The sequence below is a fragment of the Thalassophryne amazonica genome, chromosome 19 (assembly GCF_902500255.1).
Source record: "Thalassophryne amazonica chromosome 19, fThaAma1.1, whole genome shotgun sequence".
NCBI classification, from domain to species: domain Eukaryota; kingdom Metazoa; phylum Chordata; class Actinopteri; order Batrachoidiformes; family Batrachoididae; genus Thalassophryne; species Thalassophryne amazonica.
Window position 1 is genome coordinate 46,947,604 of NC_047121.1, and position 26,986 is coordinate 46,974,589.

A 26,986-nucleotide genomic window follows, 5' to 3' on the forward strand; every position below is an offset into this window, starting at 1 on the left:
ACTGAGTGTATGCTTGCTACTGTTCTGCCTCTTTTGTGTTGATATCTTTGCAGGATTGAGAGGTAATAGTAAGATTTATTATACTTTAAAATACCTGTAAATCATTAAAGCACAGTTAAGAGAAGAATAAATATGTGCTTAAAGTTTCGCTGGTACCCATTAAGTGCAGATAAGCGAAGTCGGCGGGTTTATTTTTTAAACGGTATCGCACCTGCCTGCTTGCTAGCTGGGGGTCTCATTGTTAGCACCATTAGCTAGCTAGTTAGCGTAGCAATCTGAAGGGAGGTTAAAGTACAAGTGATCAAAATGTATTCTGTAAGTACAATTTGTGTAGAAGTGATATGATCATGTTTTGAATTTAATACATTTGTGCAGTTCGCTAGTGTTCGAGTAAATTATCTATTTCAAGATAGCGTTGCTGGCCATGCCATTTTTGCTGCTAGCTTTACAGTTAAGCGGTTAGCTAGTCTTGTTTCATTGTGTCAGGATGGAAATCCAATAAACGATATGTGATTACCGGCTTCCATGCTGATATGTAAAAGAATTTGGTGTATAATAGGCATCTTAACGTTTTCTAGAATACAGATATACATACGATGTATTTGGACAGCGACATTATTTTGTATTTTTTCCTCTGTGCACTGCTGCAGGTCAGGTAGTGTAGATTAGAGTTTTAATTCAAGCGGGTTTAACTAAAATGTCACAGGAACTATTATTGTAAGTAAGTAAATTTTATTTATATAGCACCTTTCACAGACAAGAGCCACAAGGTGCTTCACAACATAAAAGCACAGTACACCACACAATACATCAGACAATGGCCGAGACATTTAAAAACATAACATAGGATAGCAAAGCAGCCCAAAAGCTAAGCAAAAGCTTGTGTAAAAAAGAAGGTCTTAAGTTGGCTTTTAAAAGTGACGACAGAGTCCAGTGAGCGCAGAGAGAGCGGGAGACCATTCCAAAGCCTGGGAGCAACAGCCTGGAAGGATCGCGGGTGCGAGGAACCATCAACAAATTTTGGTCTACAGACCTCAACGCCCTGGCAGGGGCATAAGGCTGGATGAGGTCACAGATATAGGGAGGCGCCTGGCCATGTAGAGCTCTAAAAGTTAAAACCAAAATTTTAAAATTGATCCTGAAGGACACTGGCAGCCAATGAAGTTCCTTTAAAATTGGGGAAATATGAGTCCTCCTGTTAGCTTGTGTCAGAATTCTCGCTGCAGAGTTCTGTACTAACTGCAGTCGATGCAACTCCTTCTTGTTTAGACATGAAAACAAACTGTTACAGTAGTCTAAACGTGTTGACACAAAAGCATGAATAATAAGCTCTAAATCATTTCGAGACACCATTTTCCCGAGCTTAGAGATGTTTCTTAATTGAAAGAAGCAATTCCTCGTCAGCTGTTTACAGTGCTGTACCAAAGACATGTCTTTGTCAAAGATGACACCCAAGTTTCGAAGACATGATTTAGCAGACTGGCCCAGGTCTCCCAAGTACCGCTGAATACCTGGAATATGGGCATCAGGGGCAGTAACCAATGTCTCTGTTTTGTCTGCGTTGAGCTGAAGAAAGTTATTCATTAGCCATTGTTTTATTTCCGCCAAACAATGGAGGAGGGAATCAAGCCTCTTAATCTCAGATGGCTTAAAGGAGCAGTAAAGCTGGATGTCATCCGCAAATAACTGGTAAGAGACATCAGTAAATCTTGAATGATCCTACCTAAAGGGATCAAGTACAATAAAAACAAAATGGGGCCCAATACAGAACCCTGAGGGACTCCGCATAACAGGTCCGCAGACTCTGACCTTATCTGGTTAGCAAAAACGCTAAAGCTACGCCCGGACAGATATGAGAAAAACCACAGAAGAACTGACCCCGACAGTCCGACATGATCCTTCAATCTATTGTAATCTATATTGTTGCAGTTGCTGCCATTTTATACATCATCGTTACATTTTCAGATCTCGTAATTGGACACACTAAATACAAAGATAATTCCAAACTCAAATCACCATTTTTACAGACAGTTTTATTTATACGACTAAGGACAAGAAGACATGAACATTTCCAAGTCACTGAATATGTCTTGAACTTCATTTATGGCAATCGGCGGTGGCTATCTGTATATAGCTGTATTCGTATAGTGATCATTGGTACGTAGTGTGTCTGTCTTTGGTTGATATAGGTAACATGATCATGAGGCTACACATTTTTACATGTATTTGCTATAAACTGTTTTACGGATAGCGCCATACTGGATTTGGCGTGGTACACACCGGAACCGTTTAGGAACAAACGAAGCATTCCAGGCGAGATGTCGGCCTACTTGGACATGTTGTAGATGTTGTGATCCTTGGGTTTGATCTAGTAATTAAATCATTGACATGTATGATCTGTTAGACCACATGCAATTGAAAAGATTAGAGATTAAATAGAACATTATTGAGTTTTACTGGCTCCGCTAACGTGTCAGCGGTAAAATGGTTATTTGCGACCGTAATCCAGCATTAACGTCCGCCAATCATCAGACACAAGGGGTTATTCCCATTCTAATCCAATTACAACAGTTGCATGGATCCTTGTCCACCACGGAAGGCCACATCTTAATCCACATAATAATATACTTTAACTAAACTGTTACACAGACAAAGGGTGTGGTCAGCTTTTCAAAGTTTACCATAGCAACAGTGTCTTAATGCCAAACTGGAAATTCTGTCTGCAGAATCCACATTATTACTTTCATATGGTAAGTTACATTATTCTTTTCCGGCATTGTCGTTGCTACGCCACTTTCTCTTGCTCTCAGCTGGCAGTGCCATTAATGACATCTGCATAGCAGCGCACGCAGTCAGGGTGCAGAGTAATGCATCAAATGTGAAACATTCAAATATTTTGCCACCGTCCACACAATATTCTGTGGTCTGAAATCTCACATGATTAACCAATCAGATTTGTGGAAAAAATGTAATTGGATTAAAATTGCTTTTGCACCTCTGAAAGTGAGGGACTGTATATAAAAATGGATGTAATTCCTGCATGGCTAATGTGATAGTTTTGTTTAACCTCTTGAATTAAAGCTGTAAGTCTATGCAAGATGTGTCTACATAGGCAAAATTACAAACAATGTCACTGCCCAAACATATATGCATACCTGACAATTCTTTTTTAAATCTCATCATTCAATCTGTTTCACAACAAAATCTAAGAAAAAAAAAGTGCTGAGATAATTGGACAGTTTTATGCTCAACACTGCTGAAACATCTGAGCTTGTATAATTCATTCAGTACTTGTAAGTAGTTCATCTTAATAGAAATAATCTGAAAGGCCAAACTTTTGCTCAGTTGGTCTTACTTATAACTGTATTTCTGATTCTGTCTTCATTTCTTAGCGTTTGAATGGATATAACCAGGTGCACGGAGAAATGGGTAAAACAAGACAAGGTTACTGTACCATGGAGCCTTCATTTCATAAAATCATAACATTCATGCACAACAAACATGACTTTATATTACTTCATGTTATATGACTAATTCTTTGTTAATGTATCTTCCCGAACCTGTTGTGTAAAGATTATTCACAATCACAAGAGCAGTGTGCCAAATGGCCATAAATGGGTTCAGTATTGTTTTTAGTCTGTGGCTGCCTCTGTGGCAGACGGATGCTAAGCCTGGATGTTGGCTGTATGAAATGGATGTGTGTTGGCTGTTACGAAACACTCGAGTCAAATTAATTAATTTCCTCTGAACATTTGTTTGTTTATTTTTGACCAGTAAAGGCAGCCTTAAACCGGATGATCCGAAAAGAAGTTAGGTTGATTTAGGAAACGTGGTTGGTACTGTACTGTTTTGTGTGTGCTTGGATGTGTTGGGAGAATATTGGTTGTGTCAGGAGAATGCAGATCTCCCTGACCTGATATCAGGGTGATCGGATCTGTTGGGGAGTTTTGGGTATGTTCAAAACCCCGGAGTTACTGTGTTGCATCAGCAAAGCTCACCTTGAAAGAGATTTTGTCCAGTGAGTACTTCATTATGAAGTTCTTTTAGGTTGGAAAATCCTTTTCCAGCTCAGACACACTTTTTGTTGTTGTTGTTCCCCTCCTTTTGTTGTTTTTTTTTTTTTTTGTGTGTGTGTGTTTCCCGATGTTGCATGTTATCTGGACAACAGCACACATGCATCAGATGTACTACATGCATCCTGATCCTGAGGTGATGTTTTGTATCTTGTTGGCTCATCCCTGGGAACACCAGCTTAACGCCACACCTTGTTCAAACCCTAATCACAATTTTTTTTTTACCAACCCCCGGGGAGCTTCAGTGATTGTGAGTTTGTGAGAGTGTTTCTGCCACATTTGCAGGTCACAACATGTTCTGAAGAAATGGCTTTTTTGAGACTCCTTTTCTGTACAACTGTTGGGAGGGGCAGACTGGTTGATTTAGAAAGTACAGAAATGAAGCCCCTACATAGGGTGTAATGTAGGCTATTGAAACCTCGATTGGAAACAGTTTGAGTGGGTTATTGTTTGAATTTCAGCTTGTCACTCTTGACCTTTGGTACCTTTTGAATATTGGAGAAGAATCTTAATACTGGTTTGTTTTGTATGTAAACTGAATAACATACAGAGTTGTACAGTGACTTAGTTTATAACAGATGCTAACATCCTTTGCACAGGTTTTCTTCCATGCAAGTTATGTCCTCGTTCCTACCACTGTTCTTTCGCCTCTCTTGTAAATGTCAAGAAAGGACATTTTCTGGCAGTTTGATATTTGATATAACTACAGATTTGTTAGCTATGGGCAAAGAGTTAAATTTTCATTCCATATGAAACCAAACAGCCATAAGGCAATAAATTTATGTTCTAACCTTATTTGAACGGGGGTTGATCGATTCAGCCTCTTGGTGTTTGAACGTTGTGGGACGATACTCTTGCCTTAATCAGACAGGAAATGTGACAAAGGAAATGCGCATGCTTTCCATATTGTGAGATCTGAGGCTTAGCGTCTGTTTGCCTGTCCATCCTGCTGCTGAATGGGAAGTCTTTTTAAAAAAAAAACATGTTTAGATTTTTAAAATAATTTATTTCTCAGAAAATGTAAACAAACAAACAACAAAAAAAAGACATTTGTAAAGAGCATGAAAACAGGTACCGCTTTTCACTTTTGTCAGCTACAGCTGCAAACCCACACTCCATCATTCTCATTGTTTCTTTTAGGATCACATTATTACCTTTTATCATCAGTTATTAATTCTACTTTCAACAGTCACCATTTACCATTACACTCAGAAAAGATTTGCCTTTGACTGTTTGATGGATTTAATCTACTTCCTCCTTTATCCAGGAGAGGACTCCTACATCCTCTATGATGCTATCTAGTAAGAAGTCAGATGCTGGCTCTTCCTCCTCTTCCACTTCGTCTTCTATAGCAGTGGTAGGAGGTGAGAGGGCCCCAGTCTCTGATTCCCAGACTGGACCCTCAGTTTCAACGCTAGGTGTTATGGATGTAAAGAAAAAGGAGAGGTCATCCCCGAGTGGGGAACCTGGAGGAGCCCCTCTCCCCCATCATTTAGGCCCTGGAGGGGTAGATCAAGACTCAGCGGAAGTTCGCAGGACAAGTCGACGCAAGCGAGCAAAAGTAAGCATCTTAGATTTATGGTAGCCCCACACTTAGTAATAGAAGGATGTTGCCAAAATAGAAGATTTATGATAATGAATTAACTCTATTATTAGGCTAATGCATGTACATTAAGTTTAGTCTTCTACATTGATCTTTGTCAGTTTTTCCAAGTCTGTGTGTCTCCTTGTGCAAAATAAGTATTTTCTTATAGACTATGATTAGTCATGTGCAATAAACCTGTACAACTAAGATATACTGGTTTTAATGGTGCTTTTATTGTGCCTCATGTTGCAGGTGGAGTACCGTGAGATGGACGAGAGTCTCGCCAATCTGTCTGAGGACGAATATTACTCTGAGGAGGAGAGAAATGCCAAGGCAGAAAAAGAGAGGAAGCAGGTCATCCCTCCTCCTGCTCCACCGGTAGAAGAGGAGAATGACAGCGAACCCGAGGAACCATCAGGTGAATATCATTCCTGATGTTCTGTATCGAAGCAGGTTAAGAAGTACACACAAGGATATAATTTGATCAGCAATGAAACAGAATGCATTATAAATGTGCCTGAACTTCAAGCACATTGTTAAATATTGTTTCAGAAGTCTTAATATTTTGTTTTCTTATGCAAATGTTTGTCTTCTGATAAGTGAGTGTTCATCTTACAGTGCATCTGGAAAGTATTTACAGCACCTCACGTTTTCCACATTTTATGTTACAGCCTTATTCAAAAATGGAGTAAATTAATTTTCCCCCTCAAAATTCTACACACAACAGTCCGTAATGACAACATGAAAGGCCCTTCTCTCCCAGTCGCTCACTTTAGATGGGCCGCCAGCTCAAGGAAGAGTCCTGGTGGATCTGAACTTCTTCCATTTATGGATGATGGAGGCCACTGTGCTCATTGGGACCTTCAAAGCAGCAGAAATGTTTCTGTACACTTTCCTAGATTTATCCCTCGATACATTCATGTCTCAGGGGTCTACAGACAATTCCTTTGAATTCATGCTTGGTTTGGTTAAGCTGTAGAAACATCTCAAGGTTGATCAGTGGAAACAGGATGTACCTGAGTTCAATTTTGAGCTTCATGACAAAGGCTGTGAATACTTATGTACGTGCGACTTCTTAGTTTTTTTTAATTCATTTGCTAAAATCTCAAAATCTTTTTCCACATTGTTATTATGGGGTATTGTGTGTAGAATTTTGAGGAAGAAAGTGAATTTTATCCATTTTAAAATAAGGCTGTAACATAAAATGTGGAAAAACTAAAGAGCTGTGATTACCTTCCAGATGCACTGTATGATGATTTGATGTAATCTTTATAATGGGCTTATGCTTTATTCACATTTTCAGTGTGTGGTCTTAAAGTGATTACAAATACAGTAGGGGGAAAAATATGATTATCTTCAGGTGTGGAAGGAGCTGCTTTTCAAAGCCGTCTCCCTCATGATCGCATGACATCACAAGAAGCTGCCTGCTTTCCTGACATTATCAGTGGTCCCCAGCAGACTCAGAAGGTCTTCCTGTACATCCGCAACCGTACAGTATGTACACAAAATATGTTAATATTTTTTTAAATACTAAAGACTTTGTAATATTTGTCAATGACATACTGTATGTATGTGTGTTACGTTATATCAACCTCATGCAGCTCCAACTTTGGTTGGACAACCCCAAGATCCAGCTGACATTTGAAGCCACGGCTCAGCAGCTTGAAGCTCCATACAACAGTGAGTCTGAAAGATTTTTACTGTTGTTGTTGTAGTAATATTGCAATCTTATAAATTGAATAATAATAATTATTATTATTTATTTATCTTTTTTGTAGGTGATGCAGTTCTGGTCCACAGAATACACAGCTACTTAGAGCGACATGGCCTTATTAATTTTGGCATTTACAAGAGACTCAAGCCTTTACCCAGTGAGTTATTTTCATTCATTGCTTGTGGTGAATTCAAACAAGCCATTAGCCAAATTCATAATACAGCTTTAGGGTAACATGGTGGCTTTGTGCTTAGCACTGTTGCCTCACAGGCAACAGTGAGAAGGTCCTGGGTTTGCTTCCTATTCCTATTCCTTTCTGTGTGGACTTTGCGTGGGTGCTTTCTGGGTGCTTCTTCCCACTAGCAAAGACATGCAGGTTAGGTGAATTGGGGGACTTCAATTTGATTGTAGGTGTGAGTGACAGTGTGAATGTGTTTGGCTATATGTGGGCCCTGTGATAGACCGGCGACCTGTCCAGTGTTAATGTGGGGAATCACTAAGCACTGGAGATTATGGATTATTTCTGCATTCGATGGGTCTCCAGATCAGAAAAATCAAGGAAATCACTTCCAGAAGTCAGATTTCTGATTCAGTAACTCCTGAAAGGTTTTTCAACCCAAATTCCACATTTTTGCATCATTCCCCTAAAGGTGTTGGTTAATTAGAGTTTTCAATTAGTCCTTTTAAAGATTATTTCAGGAATGTATGTTGGTTCTTTAATGTTATACCATGCATTATCCAGCATATTGCTGCCAAAACAATCAACTTTATTATTCTTTAATTGATAAACCTTTCAACAACATCACCGACTTCTGTTTCTTCAGTTAACTGAACTGTTTACATGTCTGTTGAGTTCTTTGTTCATAGAAAAGCAATAAAAGAAACCCAGAAGCAGCTCCCTTCTGTTGTTTAAAAAAAAAAAAGAAGTAAATTGCAGTTAAATTCCAACTTTCAAGGTAGATCAAATGCAGCATTAGAGTTCACGAATGCTTACGTTGAAATTCAATTTAAACAAAGTTGGTTCATTTGTATTTGTTTATGAACATATTGTGGAAGTGTTTTTTAAAAATTTGAGGTGCTAGTTTTGTTGACCAGGATGGTAATGATGCCTGCATCCTCTGCTGCCTGCTTTCTCTCAACAGATAAAAAGACAGGAAAGGTTATAGTCATTGGTGGAGGTGTGTCCGGCCTAGCTGCAGCTAGGCAGCTGCAGAGCTTTGGCATGGATGTCACTGTCTTGGAGGCCAGGGTAGGTCACACAAACCGTTTCTGAAAGGTTACATTTGACCTTCTTTACCTATGCAAATGGCGTCATGCTTTTCCAAACAGTTTTTACATGAAAGGCATCAGAGGGCTGATGTTAACCCTGTGGGCTCTAAACAAACATGACTTCCTTGTGACTTCCTTGTGACTCCACTTATACCAATCAATCACAAATATGTTGCTGATCAATATAAACTTTAAATCATCTCTGTAGCCATAGTGGTAGCGGGGATACAGCAGAAAATGTTTTTTGCATCATGTGTGTATTTCTTTGACCTTGACCTTTGTCTGAGCCTCTCCAAATGTTAAACATCTCAAGATATCTGTCCAAGTAATATTCCCACCAAGTTTGGTGAAAATCCATCCAGCATTTTTAGGTATCTTGTTCACTGACAGAAATGCAGGACTGATGACAATATCCTGCTTGGTCGGTGCACAGGCTACCAATACATGGCATTAATATGTGGCATGTGGATGTTTAGGTTTTAGAATAATACATAATATGACATTGATGTTTCCTGAGCCATTTATATTTTGTTTTCTTACAGTTCTCTCAATTGGCATTGTTGTGCAGACTGATTTAATGACATTGTACGCTAGGGGAGGCAGCTGTTGACTTAGTTAATGCATTTTATTGCTGCAAACACTGTACTGCCATTTTTAATTACTTTGAAGCCTGTAGCATTTAAAATTATTGCTATTACTAAAGGTTCTGTTGCATTTTTTAAGAGGATGAGCTTACTGTGCTTTCTTGAGCTTGAAAACAAAAGCTGTTGCTACTCTAAAATAATTTTTCAAATTGTTAACGCTGTCTTAATGCTTATCTATATAGGATCGTGTTGGCGGCAGAGTGGCTACATTTAGGAAGGGAAACTATGTAGCTGATCTTGGCGCCATGGTTGTGACAGGGTTAGGTAAGAGTTTTAAAACATTTCATCTTGTGTTGTGAAAAATCTGAAAGTGACTGCAATGTGCTATGAATCCTACAAAACCTGTGTTCAGTCACTTGTTTTTTTTAGGGCCAGGGATATGAAGTTGGATCCCAAAGAATAACACACGTTTATTTATTATAGCTTCTACATAAAATTGCATGTGAATGAGTTTGTTTATTCTTTGCAAGCCATATGTACACTTGGTCTTTCTCCATATAGATTCCACAGCTGTTTAGAGCCACCTGCAGGGGGCGTGTTGTCCTTTTTAAATGCCACGTCATTGTCAGATATTTGTGTGCTTGTTCAGGAGGAAATCCTATGGCAGTCATCAGTAAGCAGGTTAACATGGAGCTGGCCAAGATCAAACAGAAGTGTCCATTGTACGAAGCCAATGGACAGGCTGTGAGTATTACTAGATATGTGTCAGCAAACTGGACAATAATTTGCTGTTATCTCCCAAGATCCTCAGTGCTGTTATTTTGAAAACACTGAAATCAGATTAATGTTTAATGGTTGATCAGATGTCATGAGGACAATCACAGCAGAAGCTTGTGGTTTACTCCAACATTTTTTGCACCAGTCAAACTGATTCTTGGTTCTGCATTGGATTGTGTCCTTTTTGTCATTTTACCCATCAAGGCAGAGTATTTGAAGTTGCAGTACATATCTGAATAACTTTAAAAAAAACACAGGACTTTAGGTTATGTTTATTTATCCATAAGAGTTCTCCCTTGGAATAGAAGTGTGCTGTGTTTTGGTATGATGTTCTCCAAAACTGTCATTGGCCTCAGACTGGGCTTTGGCTTTTCATAAGCCACAATTGCACAATAAATGGTGAATTAGTTTCACTGTTTATCCTTGTGTGTCATCAACAACAGCTCCAGTTCCTCTGTGTAATACTATTAGATTGGAACTCAAGTGTTTATACTCTCATTTTTGGCCCGTCTGTCAAACAGCAGCAGCTGAATATTTAGTTTCAAGTTTGGGAAACTTGCACTGAAGTAAAAATGAGCCAGCAGGGCTCTTGAGTCACCATATGCATATGGAACTGGTTTTCCTCCTCTGCAGGAAAAGGCAAATTAAATATACATGTTTTACTTTTGTACAAACCTGTTTGAGGTTAAAGTTGTTTACTTAACGTGTTCTTTCTCTCTTTCCTCCCCTCTTGTCTTATCAATGCCTTCCATGTTCCATCTTTTGGTGAACTGCTAAAGGGTGAACGGTGCACAAGTGTATGTATTTTTTTTAATTTACATAATAATACATTCTTCATCTGATTTTGAATCATCATTTTTTTTAAAAACAGCATTCATGTCCATTTATTTAATGCTTCTTCATGTCCATGTGTCATCTTTGTAAGAGAAAAGACAGCTTGTTATAGAGTATAGCAACATGTAAAGAAACTGTTTGTTTGTATTAAAGAGAAGATCCACACAGTAGCAAAATGTTGACTGCTCTCTAAAATGTAAGGCGGTTCTGTAAACTTTGTTACCAAGTCTTAGAAATTGTAAGTGATAGATTTTATTTGCTTTCTGAGTCAGCAGCATCCTAATGATCTGACAGTGTGTGATGCATGACCCTTTAGGATACCACCCAAAATTTTTATGATGGTAGATAGGGGACAAAATGGACAGCAGTTATATTTATGGAACCCTTGGGGGTAAATTTGAGGGGCTCTGAAAGGGAGTTAGTATTAGAGTAGGAAATCTGCTTCTTGCCTTCTAATATCTGTGCTCACTTTGTTACACTTCTTTGATTTCATGATACACTAAGTACAGGGTGGAATTTTTACAGAAAGATAAAAATGGTCTAGGCTTACACAGGTATTAGGCCTTGTCTACAACTAATCTTGTCAGATCTCAGAAGCAAAGTAGAGAAGGTCCTGAATTGTACTTGGCTGAGAGACCACTTAAAAAGACCAGGGGCCATGTGGGTTTCTCTGTGTAGACCTGGTGTTGCCTCAGGAAGGGCATCTGGTGTAAAACGTGTGCCAAATCCTAATGAAGATCTGTCCTCATTCTGTTGTGCTGACCCTGAGCAGCTAGGAATTGCCAAAACACAAAAGAAAACATATTCTAAGCTTTATCAAGGCACTGCCACCAGATGGCGCTTGAAATCACTATTTTAACTTCACAGCTTCACACCCAAATTATGTCTGGTTTTTATGGTGGTGCTTGGCTTCAACTTAGAATATTTCATTCTTTTGTTGGGGAATCAAAGATCCATAATGATACACCAGGGATACTGACCAGAAGCTGATTTTCTTATGTTCTTACATTTTGGTCTCTAATACCCACACCCTTTAAAAGCCCCTTAAAATTTTGTCAGACAGTTCCATGGATTAAAAAAAGTTATTGGTGTTGATTTTGGCCATGTATCTACCATTATAAACTTTTGGATGAAGTTCCTACAGTTCAAGTTGCACTATTATGGTTTAACTGTCTGAATCATTGAAAAGGTAGTTTTTTAAAAGTGCTGCACTGTAATGCAGTACAATGATAAAAGTTGCACCTTTTTTCTCTACTATCAACTTTATGATTTGGGATTTTTGGGCATTGTTGTGTGGTAAGTTTTATTATTGTAATTTATTCTTTTATTATTTGATTCCTGGGAAATCCCTAAGTAGTTATTATAATAATAGTTACTATTATGGATAATGAACACTTGATTTTTGCAATACAAATGGCTCAGATGAATAAATCACAGGATATCCCAAACTATAAAACAAACAAACAAACAAACAAAAAAACATGATTTATACTCCAGAATATATCCTAATTTTGCCTCTATATACCACCACAGTGGAGATGAAATGAAACAATATATGCTTGTAGTGTTGACTTTCACCTTTCGATAACGAAAAGTGACATTAACCGTACAGCCATGCGCATACATAGTCCTACCATTTTCAGAGCCTACAGGTAATTGGACAAAATAAGAATAAGTCACAGAAGCCTATTATGTGGGCCTTGGTGGCTTCACTCAAGTTTTTGAGAACTGCCTACTTGACGTAGTTACCAGATGGCACCATACTGATTGTATTTGATAGAAATGAAGTCTGGGACATAATCAGTTACTTGGAAAAGTTCATGTATCCATACCCGGACTTTCCTGAAGAAAACTGTATATGGCAGTTGAGAGGTTTTGAGCTTAACCCAGAAAACATAGGGTGTGATTCTCCATTTTTGCATTCTGAGAAACCACCATTTTTCAAGATGAAGTTTTGACTTACTAATGTAATGTTGAGAAATGTTGGTTTCTCAGAATGCAACAGATGGAGATCCATTCCATATTTTTTTTCTGGGGCAGACTCAAAACTTCTCAATCGCGCCTCCTACTACCTGCAATAGTCCTCATATTTAGTTTGCCCAGTTACCTGTTATAATGACAAATCAACAGACATGGGGCCAAATACAAAAGTATTTGTATTTGAAAATACTTAAATAGATTTTTCGGAGTATTTGTATTTTCTGATTTTGAATTCAAAGTATTTGTATTTCAAATACATCGCTGATCCCAAGTATTTCTAAATACTTTTTCAAATACTTTTCAAACTTGGGAATCTCTGTGACACCGTGTTGAATATAGATTGTGATAGTTTGATTATTGCCTGTGATATTATAATAGTGAATTTGTGATAAAATATTCAATCCTTTACTTATCAATAGTATTTGGTTATGCTATTTTCACAATTGTGACCGGTTTATCAGTTTTTGTGTTGATTTGTTGTTTATTGTTCATAGAAAGTATTTGAAATACTCAAAATATAAAGTATTTGTATTTGAAAAGTACAAAGTATTTGTATTTGGAATTTGAAAATCTAAAGTATTTGTATTTAAATACAATGCAAAGTATTTGACCCCATGTCTGCAAATCAAATGTGCAGCTATATTTGAGGTTGGCATAACTTTGCAAGTTTTTTTTCATAGACTTCACAGTAATGACTCCTGTCTTTACCCTGACTGCTGGCCCATTTTCCTTTTTGTGGGATTGTGCCAATGTTCAGGTGCCAAAAGAAAAAGATGAGATGGTTGAGCAGGAGTTTAACAGACTGCTGGAGGCCACCTCCTACCTGAGCCACCAGCTGGACTTCAACTTCCTCAACAGCAAACCTGTTTCTCTGGGACAGGCCTTGGAGGTGGTCATTCAGTAAGTATGCTGTACACTGCAGGAATTCATAGAGAGAAGATGTATTCTACAAGAAATGCTTCCACTACACACACACACACTAACCCTGTAAAAGCATGGATTCTAACCTTGTCTGTACTTGTAGACTACAGGAGAAGCACGTAAAAGATGAGCAGATAGAACACTGGAAGAAGATTGTGAAGACTCAAGAAGATCTCAGGGATCTTCTCAACAAGGTAGGTATTGCACCTTCTCTACAGCTTTATCCTGTGTGTGGGGTTGAAGTGTGGCCCAAGGCCAGTCAGTGATGCTCTGACCCTCTTTTAAAGTTGGGGATAAACAAGGATGTATTTTTCATCTGTTTTACAGTAACACATTATATGTCTCATTGGGGAAACCCCGGATGGTGGCAATCAGGTTCATTGTCTGCTTCCTTCAGTGGACCAATTCTCAACGTTTGTCATTTGTCCAAAGTTTCTTTATTATTTTAGTGTTACTCCCCTTGAAATTTGAACAGTGCTTTTACTAAGCTACCACCACAAAATGTTTTAGACTTTTAATCACATGTGGCTCTGGAGAATCTTGAATTTTCTTATTTTTATGACCTGCCATTTATTAGTTTTTGTTTTCATCATGTCTTTATATGCATTCACAACCTTTTTGCCATGAAGTAGCCGTAAATGGAAACGTTGGAAACGTTTAAACAACAAAGTACAACAGGAATATTATGTCATTGTTAGCCATCGTTCTTTGCTCTGGAAATTTGCTCTTCAGTATACCAAGTCCCTGTTTTCTCTTGTAAAACAATCTGTGGCCAAAATAGAAGGTACAAGTGAAACAATTTAAATTAGGTCAGTCAAACTAGTCAACTTCAAATTGAATATGTTTAACTTTTTTTTATTTATTGATCGCATTGTCAACATTATGTTCATGAAAGATTTTTTTTTCTCTCTCTCTCTCTCCTTGTTTGTCAGCTCATGACTTCTGTTTCCCCGCTGTAATCTGGTCTGTTTTTGTTGTTAGATGGTGAACACCAAGGAACGGGTTAAGGAACTTCATCAGCAGTATAAGGAGGCCAGTGAAGTGAAGCCACCCAGAGATATCACAGCCGAATTCCTGGTGAAGAGCAAACACCGCGACCTCACCGCTCTATGCAAAGTGAGCTTAAAGTCCATTTTAGAAGTCTTGGGGGTGTAAGATTGTGGTGTTTGTGGGGGGTCATCAAAATCTAAATGCAATAGAGTGGAAATCTGGACTTAATTCTTCCCTCTGCTTGAGGTTTCTGCACGCACCAAACACCAGACAGTAGAGCAGCACAGTTTGTTTGCCTGAACAGATTCCAGATGTGATACTTTGATCTTCTGGCCCAGGTAGAACTCATATTGCAGTAGATAAATACTGCAATTAAAAGCAATTAAATTAAATTGCCTTCACAAATATGTTTGAGGTGTTGCAGGCTTTAGACCGTGCTACATTTTTGAACTACTTCAGAAGACCTGCCACTAAAATTTACGAGGCGGAAGAAGACACACGTCTTTACTGAAGATTAAATCCTTATGACGGCATTATAACACTGAAGCTGTGATGGCTTGTAAAAGGAATATTTCAGACTAAAAGGTTGGGGTGGGTTCTTCACACTGTTTTAATGGCATGCTTTCTAAGTAAACCAGACAGGCTGTGCTTAAATGGTTTAACGTGTTGGTAGGATGTATTATTAGAGTGTGTGCCACCGTTTTATTTTTGCTGCGGATAAATCACCACCACTACTAGTACGTGTATATTTTAGTTGTCCCCCTTTAGTTGGTTTAAACACAGCTGGTGTCTGAACTGTATTTGTCTGTTACACATCCGCGGTCTGACAAACCACTTCAAGACCTTGAATCACCATCTGACTGTCTTTACGTCTGTAGATGTGCACGCTTTTCCTGCAAGACAAAACGTGTCACGCGCATGTGTGTGTGTGTGTGTGTACAAGGTGTGCACTAATATCCAAGGTTTCCAGGTCAGCAGAGGGTCATTCAGTTGGGGTCATTTTAGTGAGATATGTTCCAGCAGTGGTACCGTTTTTAGTCTTTTTTTTTGGGTTGTTTGAGGAGCCCGGGGGCTTCATTAAGACTTTAAGCTCTGTTGAATTGACTCAGTGTCTCCTGGAGTCTGACGAGGTAGGTGGTATCAGCATGCTCCCAGGCTGCTGTCAGTGTTGGTTTTTATTGTGGTCAACTGAAGAACAGGTCTAGTCAGCCCTTTTTCACAAGGTTGCTTCATTGTAGGTGACCTGAGACCCTATGGGTGTGTGCTTTGTACACAAAAAGATTTGCACTTATATGCTGGTTTTCATCTCAGTGAGGTGAATGACCTTTTGAAATTCCGACTTCAAGACCGTTTTCTTGTGGTTATTTTAAAAGCATTATTGGTAATAAATATGCATATATGAAGATAAGTTTATTTCAGTTATTATTGACTCAGATCTTCAGTGGTCAAAAATTTACGTACATCAGAAGCCTCGATAAGCAGCAGCAAAGATCTCAGAAGAATTCATAGATTGATATAATTAATTGTCAAAGGTTTCGGGTGACTAATTTGTCTAAGAATAATTTCTTCAGCTACAGTTTGCCAGAAGGCACATGGGAGACTCCAGCCTAGATTAGAGCTGGTTGGATTTGGGGGGGGGGGCGCTACTCTGTGGCACTGTACCATGAAGCTATCTACTTGGCGATGCAGGGGAAAAATATTTGCATGATGAAGTCTTTCCAGTCACACCCACAGAAGCCTATAATGCCATCAGAGTTGTCATGCATTCTCTGGTGGTTTCCCTCACTTGTCTAAATCTTGCATGGTCACTCAGTTTTTGGCTGGAAAAGTGATGAGTTGTATTAACAATAATAGTTATGTTTAGTTTGTCCACTTACTTATGGCCTCCAAAATTGAGAAACTATCAGTAACAATTATAGATACTGCTTCCTTATTATTAAAGGTTAATGTTATATTTTTGCAAAATTCCTTAAATTAAAGTTAAAAGTTGACACTACAACCACATCTTGATTTTGTTTAGAATTCCTTGTGGTGGTGTACAGAGGTAAAATTACAAAAATTGGTGTCACTTCCCAACTTATCTTTGAAACCAGCAATAAATTAAAAAAAATTACGAAGTTGACTTCATGGCTTAATCTGTGGTTTGTTCATGTGCAGGAGTACGATGAGTTAGTGGAGATGCAGGTGAAGCTTGAGGAGAAGCTTCAGGAGCTGGAAGCCAATCCACCCAGGTACGTTTTTAGCAACATCTCTTGTACTGGTACTACATACCCTGCCAAAAAAACCACATCACCACCAAACCAAGAAGAGACAGTGCATCTGGAAAGTAGTCATGGCACTTCACTTTTTCCACATTTTTTATGTTACAGCCTTATTCTAAAATGCATGAAATTAATTTTTTTCCTCAAAATGCTACACACAATATCCCATAATGAAAGTAAAAGGTTTTTTTTTTTTTTGGGTGATTTTTACACACACACACACACACATATATATATACTCAACAAAAATATAAACGCAACACTTTTGGTTTTGCTCCCATTTTGTATGAGATGAACTCAAAGATCTAAAACTTTTTCCACATACACAATATCACCATTTCTCTCAAATATTGTTCACAAACCAGTCGAAATCTGTGATAGTGAGCACTTCTCCTTTGCTGAGATAATCCATCCCACCTCACAGGTGTGCCTTAGACTGCCCACAATAAAAGGCCACTCTGAAAGGTGCAGTTTTGTTTTATTGGGGGGGGGGGGGGGATACCAGTCAGTATCTGGTGTGACCACCATTTGCCTCATGCAGTGCAACACATCTCCTTCGCATCATCCGTGAAGAGAACACCTCTCCAACGTGCCAAACGCTAGCGAATGTGAGCATTTGCCCACTCAAGTCGGTTACGACAACAAACTGGAGTCAGGTCGAGACCCCGATGAGGATGACGAGCATGCAGATGAGCTTCCCTGAGACGGTTTCTGACAGTTTGTGCAGAAATTCTGTGGTTATGCAAACCGATTTCAGCAGCTGTCCGAGTGGCTGGTCTCAGACGATCTTGGAGGTGAACATGCTGGATGTGGAGGTCCTGGGCTGGTGTGGTTACACGTGGTCTGTGGTTGTGAGGCTGGTTGGATGTACTGCCAAATTCTCTGAAACGCCTTTGGAGACGGCGTATGATAGAGACATGAACATTCAATACACGAGCAACAGCTCTGGTTGACATTCCTGCTGTCAGCATGCCAATTGCACGCTCCCTCAAATCTTGCGACATCTGTGGCATTGTGCTGTGTGATAAAACTGCACCTTTCAGAGTGGCCTTTTATTGTGGGCAGTCTAAGGCACACCTGTGCACTAATCATGGTGTCTAATCAGCATCTTGGTATGGCACACCTGTGAGGTGGGATGGATTATTTCAGCAAAGGAGACATGCTCACTATCACAGATTTAGACTGGTTTGTGAACAATATTTGAGAGAAATGGTGATATTGTGTATGTGGAAAAAGTTTTAGATCTTTGAGTTCATCTCATACAAAATGGGAGCAAAACCAAAAGTGTTGCGTTTATATTTTTGTTGAGTGTATATATATATATATATATATAAATAAATAAATAAATAAATAATGTTTTTTTTAACAGTACCAAGGGTGGCAATTTGGTACCGTCTCCGTAGGCAGCTAATGTGACTGTGATCCTTTTTTTTCATGCCCCGTTGATGATACGGTTATTTCACGTTCTCCAGCTTGTGGAGGGGTACTCTTCCTTGGCAGTTGACCCAAACTGGTGTTTTGTCCATATTCCCAATCATATTTGCATATGTTGCGCATTCTCAAGACATACTTCAGAAATTTGTCCACCTTGTTATCCGTCTGTTCTTTTGGGAGCAATGTGTGGCTCATTGGCTTGATAATGTTCCACAAACAAATACCAGCCATTTGAGGCTCTGACATTCTGGTTTGCACATTGCGTATGCAGCTGCAGTACCTCGTATTTCAGACTCCAGCTGACTCCGGCTCCTTTTCAGTGTCCTCATAATGCACTTTCCATCACCTACTCGGCAGCTGTTTTGGTCAGGGTTGCAAGCTTATCCTTGTTCCTACACCACTCCCGGACCGCGTTCCTGTTGACTAGGAAAATCTGAGCAGCATGGTGCTTCCCCTTCTCTTCTGCTTCTTTCACAACTTTTAGCTTGAATACTGCTGAGTAGCAATGTTTACACTAAGCCATTTTATGCAGTTATGTAGCAGTTACTGCCTCCAGAAAAGCATCTGTTTCGAGTCTGCGCTGCTCCTCTTGCATGTAGTACGCATGTCCGTACGTACTACAAGGCCATACTGTGTACAGCATGCATGTAAGCACGTGCATGCAAACAATTGTCAATTAACGCTCCCCCTTTTTGAAAATTGCAGGCCCTCGGGGCATTTAGTAGAGTAAATGCGGTAAGTATTTACAGCCTTTGCCATGAAGCTCAAAACTGAGATCAGGTGCATCCTGTTTCCACTCATCATTCTTGAGATGTTTCTACAGCTTAATTGAAGTACACTGGGGTAAATTCAGTTGACTGGACATGATTTATAAAGACACACACCTGTCTACCTTAAAAGGTCTCACAGTTGACAGTGCATGTCAGAGCACAAACCAAGCATGAAGTCAAAGGAATTGTCTGTAGACCTCAGAAATGGGATTGTCTTGAGGCGCAAATCTGGGGAAGGGTACAGAAACATTTCTGCTGCTTTGAAGGTCCCAGTGAGCACAGTGGTCTCTGTCATCCGTAAATGGAACAAGTACAGATCCACCAGGACTCTTCCTACTTGTCTAACCTGAGCGATCGTGGGAGAAGGGGCTTAGTCAGGGAGGTGACCAAGAACCCAGTGGTCACTCTGTCAGAGCTCCAGCATTCCTGTGTGGAGAGAGCAGAACCTTCCAGAAGAACAACCATTGCTGCAGCAATCCACCAATCAGGCCTGTATGGTAGAGTGGCCAGACAGAAGCCACTCCTTAGTAAAAGGCACATGGCAGCCCACCTAGAGTTTGCCAAAAGGCACTTGAAGGACTCTCAGACCATGAAAAGCAAAATTCACTGGTCTGATGAGACAAAGATTGAACTTATTGGTGTGAATGCCAGGCATCATGTTTGGAGGAAACCAGGCACCATCCCTACAGTGAAGCATGGTGGTGGCAGTATCATGCTGTGGGAATGTTTTTCAGCAGCAGGAACTGGGAGACTAGTCAGGATTGAGGGAAAGATGAATGCAGCAATGTACAGAGACATCCTAGATGAAAACCTGCTCCAGAGCGCTCTTGACCTCGGGCTGGGGTGACGGTTCATCGTTCAGCAGGACAATGACCCTAAGCACACAGCAAAGATATCAAAGGAGTGGCTTCAGGACAACTCAGACCTGAATCTGATTGACCATCTCTGGACAGATCAGGTCTTTAACATGCTACAGGCATTAAAAGAAGGATGCGTCCTTTTTTTTTTTTTTTTTTTTTTTTTTTTTTTTAAGTGTGGGGGGGAAATGGGTAGATTTTTACCTTTTTAAAAAAATAAAGTCTGTATCACCGAATTTTTTTTTTTTTTTTTTTTGGCTCATTTACTTCACGTTGTACAGACCACAGTGAGCAGAACCACCAGCAGTCATTGTGTAAGCAAATAGCACTTAGGGAGAGCCAGAGGGTCTGCTTGCTTCAGGTGACTCACTCTTAACTTGCACGATAAGGATCTTGAAGCAAAAATGTACCTGCTTGTGCATGCACAGACCCTGTGCTGACTGTAGTTTTTCCATAAATACTGCATTTTTTTTTTTTTTTTTTTCTTCATTGTTTAATCACATTGCTTTAGGAAGACCAGGAGCTGTGTGTGCTTCACCAAGTCGAACTGGAGTTGTCAGGAAGAGTAGCTGGTGTAAAAAGAAAAACTTGTGCCACGTCTCACTGCAGATCTCTACAGGATTTGCTGTTGTGACCCTGAGCAACCAAAACAGACGCTTCTTCATTCTCTGTCTCAACATGTGTACCTTGAAATAAGCTCAGTTGTTTGATTTCTAAAGCCTGGGTCTGGTGGCTAGCAAGGCCATTGCTGTTTATGAGTATGTTGATGGGAATGTTTGGAGCCGTAACCCAGTGTTGCTGGGGTCATCAGAAACTAAATGATGTAACACTAAACTGGTTTAAATCCAACGCTAACCAGACTAAATATGTCTGGCTGGTTAAGATGAAGAAATTTTGGCTGATAGGACTTACGAGTAAACGGTTGCTTCCTGTGTCATGTCAGTCTGTTTAAACATCCTGCAGCAGCTTGCTTATTGTTTTTGGTTGCCTGTTAAGTGTCCTGTCAGATTATATGAACACCACATTGAGAGTTTAGGATTTTTTTGTTTTTAACATGTGTATTACAAATCTGTCCCGATGGCTGAACAGCTGTTAACACAAACCACGATGTGTCCATCTTATTCCCACAGCGATGTTTACCTGTCATCGCGGGACCGACAGATCCTGGACTGGCACTTTGCCAACTTGGAATTTGCCAACGCAACACCTCTCTCCACCCTCTCTCTTAAGCACTGGGATCAGGTCTGCACCGTTTCTTTGTTACGCTGTAATCTGACTTTTTGCAGTGTTTGGAAGTGAACTGTACCGCTACAATTGTGTTTTAGGACGATGACTTTGAGTTCACCGGCAGCCACCTGACCGTAAGGAACGGTTACTCGTGCGTGCCGGTGGCTCTGGCTGAAGGTTTGGACATCAAACTAAACACAGCGGTGAGACAGGTCCGCTACACGGCATCAGGTCAGCACACAGGACCATGTTCAGCCAGTAGATCCACAATTAATTTTCTTGTATGAACCTGCTAACTGTTTTCATTGTTCAGGCTGCGAGGTGATCGCAGTCAACACTCGCTCCACGACGCAGACCTTCATATACAAGTGTGATGCTGTACTGTGCACTCTACCTCTGGGAGTTTTGAAGCAGCAGCCTCCTGCCGTGCAGTTTGTTCCTCCTCTGCCCGAGTGGAAGATGGCCGCCATCCAGAGGATGGGCTTCGGCAACCTCAACAAGGTCATAATAAGCTCAATATGCTTTAGCAGCTGCTGCAGCTGTCGTTTCACGATTTAAACAGGTGATTTTTTTTTTTTTTGCTGATGGGAGTTGCAAAGCAGAACACTGGGATCAGACCTAATTTTGAACGGTCTTGGTTCAAAAATCATGCCAGAATCACAGGAAATACCCACTAATTTGGAAATAATCAATTTACGAGGGCTGTCCATAAAGTATAGGTCCTTTTTATTTTTTTCAAAAACTATATGGATTTCATTCATATGTTTTTACGTCAGACATGCTTGAACCCTCCTGCGCATGCGTGAGTTGTGACGTCATCCGCCTGTGAGCACTCCTTGTGGGAGGAGTCGTCCAGCCCCTCGTCGGAATTCCTTTGTCTGAGAAGTTGCTGAGAGACTGGCGCTTTGTTTGATCAAAATTTTTTCTAAACCTGTGAGACACATCGAAGTGGACATGGTTCGAAAAATTAAGCTGGTTTTCGGTAAAAATTTTAACAGCTGATGAGAGATTTTGAGGTGATACTGTCGCTTTAAGGACTTCCCACGGTGCGAGACGTCGCGCAACGCTCTCAGGCGCCGTCGTCAGCCTGTTTCAAGCTGAAAACCTCCACATTTCAGGCTCTATTGATCCAGGACGTCGTGAGAGAACAGAGAAGTTTCAGAAGAAGTCGGTTTCAGCATTTTATCCGGATATTCCACTGTTAAAGGAGATTTTTTTAATGAAAGACGTGCGGGCGGATTGCAGCGTCGCCTCGCAGCCGCCGCGACGCTCTGCCACAGGAAAAACACCTCTGTTGGAAGCCTTAAGGACAAGTTGGAACATGTCCAACAATTTCTCATATACTCACTCCACTGAAAGCCATCAAAAGCCGCCTGGATTTTACAAATGGTTATCAACACGGAGGTGTTTTTCCTGTGCCGCCGCACCGCGCCGGCTGTGTCCTGACGCGCGGACCCGTCCGCACGTCTTTCATTAAAAAAATCTCCTTTAACAGTGGAATATCCGGATAAAATGCTGAAACCGACTTCTTCTGAAACTTCTCTGTTCTCTCACAACATCCTGGATCAATAGAGCCTGAAATGTGGAGGTTTTCAGCTTGAAACAGGCTGACGACGGCACCTGAGAGCGCTGCGCGACGTCTCGCACCGTGGGAAGTCCTTAAAGCGACAGTATCACCTCAAAATCTCTCATCAGCTGTTAAAAGTTTTACCGAAAACCAGCTTAATTTTTCAAACCGTGTCCACTTCGATGTGTCTCACAGGTTTAGAAAAAATTTTGATCAAACAAAGCGCCAGTCTCTCAGCAACTTCTCAGACAAAGGAATTCCGACGAGGGGCTGGACGACTCCTCCCACAAGGAGTGCTCACAGGCGAATGACGTCACCGACAGGCGTGGAAAAACTCACGCATGCGCACGAGGGTTCAAGCATGTCTGACGTAAAAACATATGCATGAAATCCATATAGTTTTTGAAAAAAATAAAAAGGACCTATACTTTATGGACAGACCTCGTAGTATAGCACTGATCACCTGTAGCGCTAGGCCTGTGCTCCCCACCCTCTCAATTCTGTTGAGCTCCACAAGTCAAATATCTGTTCAGTACTTTTCGTATGGCTGCATCTGACTATAGAGTAATTTTCAGATTTTTGATTTATTTATTTTTTTATTATGAGGATGTAAATTAATCCTGGAAATGGTTAAACTTCAATTCTGCTGGATGAACCACTGGACCTCTGTGCTGCAGGATTATGTATACCTTCACAGGTGTTAATTAAACTCAGCCACAGATTTATTAAATGTAAAAACAAACAAAAAAAATCTTTGATTCATGAGCTTTTTCATCCATATTTTAACTTTGAAAGAGCAGATCTGAAAGTCCAGGTTAAAGTCTTGCTCAAATAAGATAGTTGTTTAAAGGGTCTCATATTGTGCAAAACCAGCAATAACATGATTTAATGCTGTCCCTGTAAAAAAAAAAAAAAAAAAAAAACCCTATCACCCACCCCTATACAGTATTTTTCTGGTACGTGTAGATTTAAATCGTGCAGATATGCACAGCTGCTTTATGTGCAGTGCTGCAGTCATCACGGACAAATTAGAGTTAAAATGACGCTTTCAACTGTGCCGTTTGTTTCCAGCAGCACTGAGGTGAGGATTCCTCTGGGAGGAAGGCTGCCGTTTCTGCTGCAGTGTCCTTCTGCTGGAATCCTGACCTTCTGTCAGTATAGAGCTCACGCAGTACAAACTGTGCAGACTTTATTGTGCATGTTCTATGACTACAGATTACTTATCCTTGAACATGGAGAATTATTAGAGATCTGCAGTGAGACATGGCACAAGTTTACCCCACATACTGTCCACATTTGTGTGTGGAACATGGAAGGACTTTGCCTTTACTGGAGCTGAGACGCTGCAGTCTGATTTTCCAGCTGGAACGTGGGAGTGGGATTCAGTCAGTGGGAGAGCTGTTTACTTCTGGGGATACTCACGCATACGCTGTTCCAGTAAAACGTGAGACAATACTGTATACCTATTAAAAAAAAAAAAATCTTCCTGTATTTGTAACTGTCTTAACTTTCTCTGATACATCAGAGTGGCTGAAAATGAGTCTGCCGTTCTGCATGTCTTTGTCCGGGGCAGTCTAATGCTGTTGGTGGAAATAGTAACCCCCCCCCCCCCACACCCCCCCCGCATCACTCTGGTCACACCAGCTCCTGTTCTGTGTTGCTGCAGTATAGTGCATGTCCTCATTCTGCAGAGTACTGCATTATTATGCAATCTGACCTGCTCTACAGCAATGCCACCAGCAGAGGGCGCTCTGACATCCACCCACTGTTTGCTGTAGTTTTCAGTGGAAATCATTTCTGGTGTGTGTGTTCCTCCCGGCCTATAGGTGGTGTTGTGTTTTGACCGTGTGTTCTGGGATCCCAGCGTCAACCTCTTTGGTCATGTCGGCTCCACCACAGCAAGTCGCGGTGAACTCTTCCTTTTCTGGAACCTCTACAAAGGTAACAAGCAGTCTATTTTGGTTGCCCCCAAGTGTCATGTTAATTTACTTTGTACACATTTAGAGTTTCTCTAATTCAGAAAATCTCATTTCCTTTGTCAGCACCAATCCTGCTCGCGCTGATGGCTGGCGAGGCGGCTGGCATCATGGAGAACATCAGTGATGACGTTATCGTGGGGCGATGCCTCGCCATTCTCAAAGGAATATTTGGAAGCAGCGCCGTGCCGCAGGTTCATCTGTGACATGTCTGCGTGTTTTTTTTTTTTTTGTCTTCATCTCCACTTCATCTTCCACGCAAACATGTCACAGTGCCAAAGAACATCCTGTGTAGGCCTGTACCAATACTTTAAGTCTGTTCCAGGGCAGCCCAGACTTCAAAATAAATAAATAAATTTCTTTACTTTTGTCCCCAATGTGAACCGGTAGGCAGCTCAGTTTTGCACAACACTTACAGTGGAGCAGATAACTGTAACAATTGTTCAATTCTGGAAACAAACACCAAAATTGGCACACATACACCTTAGACATTACTCTTTTGTAAAAGCACATTAGCCACCTAAATTTTCATTAGGCAGCCAGGTAGGGGTCAATTGAAGAATTATACAGGGGTCAGAATATAAAAATGCTCCACTCATGTTAAAAACTATACCACATTATTTGTCTGATCATGGAGATTCCAACAGGGTGTAGTTTGGACTATCTGTGACTGAATATTATTGAGTTATGGGGTATAAACAACAAGAATGGTGACAAAGGTCAATTTCAGTTTGTATATGGGTCAAAAGTTAAAGTTGCTTCAATTTTGGTAAAAAGTGCAAATTATTGGTTGTGTTGATAGGATTAACAAATTGATTAGTTTTGACTGTTGAATGCTTGGTCTGTATGGTAAAGGTCAAACAATGTCGACGTCCATTGGATTCTACGACATGTGACATATGTTACCCCGTAACATGACAACTAAGCATAACACATGGTGCAAACTATTCCTTTTAAAAACCCAATTAACTCAACCAATGATCTACATAATGTTTTACAATAATTGGAGCAACTTTAACTTTTGACCCCTGTACAAACTGAAACTGACCTTTCTCACCATTCTTGCTGTTTTTACCCCATAAAATTCAGTCAGTCCAAACTATAGCGTTTTGGAATGGTTATGATCAGGCACATAATGTGGTATAGCTTTCAATATGAATGGAATATTTTAGAATTTTGACCCCTGTGCAATTCTTCATTGACCCCCGATTGAAAATTGTATTGGCTAACATTATTTGTCTAAAATATATACCAAAAGGTACAGTCAAATTTTGGTGCTTGTAACCAGATTTGAACAATTCCTCTGCAAATGTTATCTGCTGCACTGTTGTTTTCACATGTTAAACACATTGGTCCATCTAACTCCTAAACGTATCGTCTGTTCTCATGGCAGCCAAAGGAAACAGTGGTAACTCGGTGGCGTGCCGATCCGTGGGCACGGGGCTCCTATTCGTACGTTGCTGCTGGTTCTTCAGGTAACGACTATGACCTCATGGCACAACCCATCACGCCCGGCCCCGCCATACCGGGAGCCTCACAGGTACGCATGTATACACATGAAGCAGCCTTAGGACAACAGTTTTTGTTTTTTGATTTAATGCTGGTGTCTTTTTTCCTCAGCCTGTCCCTCGTCTGTTCTTCTCTGGAGAGCATACCATCAGGAATTACCCCGCTACCGTTCACGGTGCCCTGCTCAGCGGGCTCCGCGAGGCGGGACGCATCGCAGATCAGTTCCTGGGTGCCATGTACACACTCCCCCGACAGGCCACACCCACAGCCGCCAGCAACCCTCCACAGGCCCAGCCCACTCCCAGTGTCTGAAAAAAAAACAACAAGAAAAAAGACACCTCAGCCCGTTTGAGGAAAACCCGAATGTTTACCCCACACACTGCCCACATTTGGGTGTGGAACACAGAAGGACTTCGCCTTTACTGGAGCTGAGACGCTGCAGTCTGATTTTTCCAGCTGAACGTGGGAGTAGGATTCAGTCAGTGGGAGAGCTGTTTACTTCTGTTTACTCACAAGTACGCTGTTTCCAGTAAAACGGAGATGATACCGTACACCAAAAAAAAAAAAAAAAAAATCTCTGCCTTCTACACAGGCTGAGCTCTGCAGGAAAAAAAAAAGGAATCACTAACTTATTTACTAATGTAATCATTTGGCTTCA

General features: G+C 40.5%; 1 protein-coding gene and 1 long non-coding RNA gene across 5 annotated transcripts; one reads left to right on the forward strand and one right to left on the reverse strand.

Annotated features, from left to right (window-relative positions):
* The first annotated feature begins 3 nt into the window (after positions 1 to 3).
* kdm1a (lysine (K)-specific demethylase 1a) lies at positions 4 to 26,655 on the forward strand. 4 transcript variants are annotated; one of them, XM_034160006.1, is made up of 22 exons: positions 4 to 62; positions 3,393 to 3,429; positions 5,341 to 5,634; positions 5,908 to 6,076; positions 7,019 to 7,152; positions 7,260 to 7,338; positions 7,437 to 7,529; positions 8,515 to 8,621; positions 9,468 to 9,549; positions 9,875 to 9,969; positions 10,782 to 10,799; positions 13,574 to 13,716; positions 13,841 to 13,931; positions 14,719 to 14,853; positions 16,885 to 16,958; positions 21,180 to 21,291; positions 21,375 to 21,507; positions 21,590 to 21,777; positions 24,670 to 24,784; positions 24,886 to 25,013; positions 26,213 to 26,359; positions 26,440 to 26,640. In XM_034160006.1, exons 2-22 carry the CDS (start codon positions 3,400 to 3,402, stop codon positions 26,638 to 26,640), a joined length of 2,568 nt encoding a protein of 855 aa, XP_034015897.1. In that variant the 5' UTR covers positions 4 to 62; positions 3,393 to 3,399. The 4 variants fall into 4 exon arrangements, with proteins under 4 accessions (XP_034015897.1, XP_034015899.1, XP_034015895.1 ...); XM_034160008.1 differs by lacking the exon at positions 3,393 to 3,429 and having other exon boundaries at positions 36 to 62; XM_034160004.1 differs by lacking the exon at positions 4 to 62 and having other exon boundaries at positions 3,393 to 3,444; positions 26,440 to 26,655.
* Positions 15,847 to 24,616, reverse strand: LOC117501167. Its single transcript, XR_004557951.1, has 3 exons — positions 24,606 to 24,616; positions 22,799 to 22,801; positions 15,847 to 15,978 (listed from the first exon to the last, which is right to left on the reverse strand). It is a non-coding gene; the product is annotated as an uncharacterized LOC117501167 (long non-coding RNA).
* Positions 26,656 to 26,986: the final 331 nt, after the last annotated feature.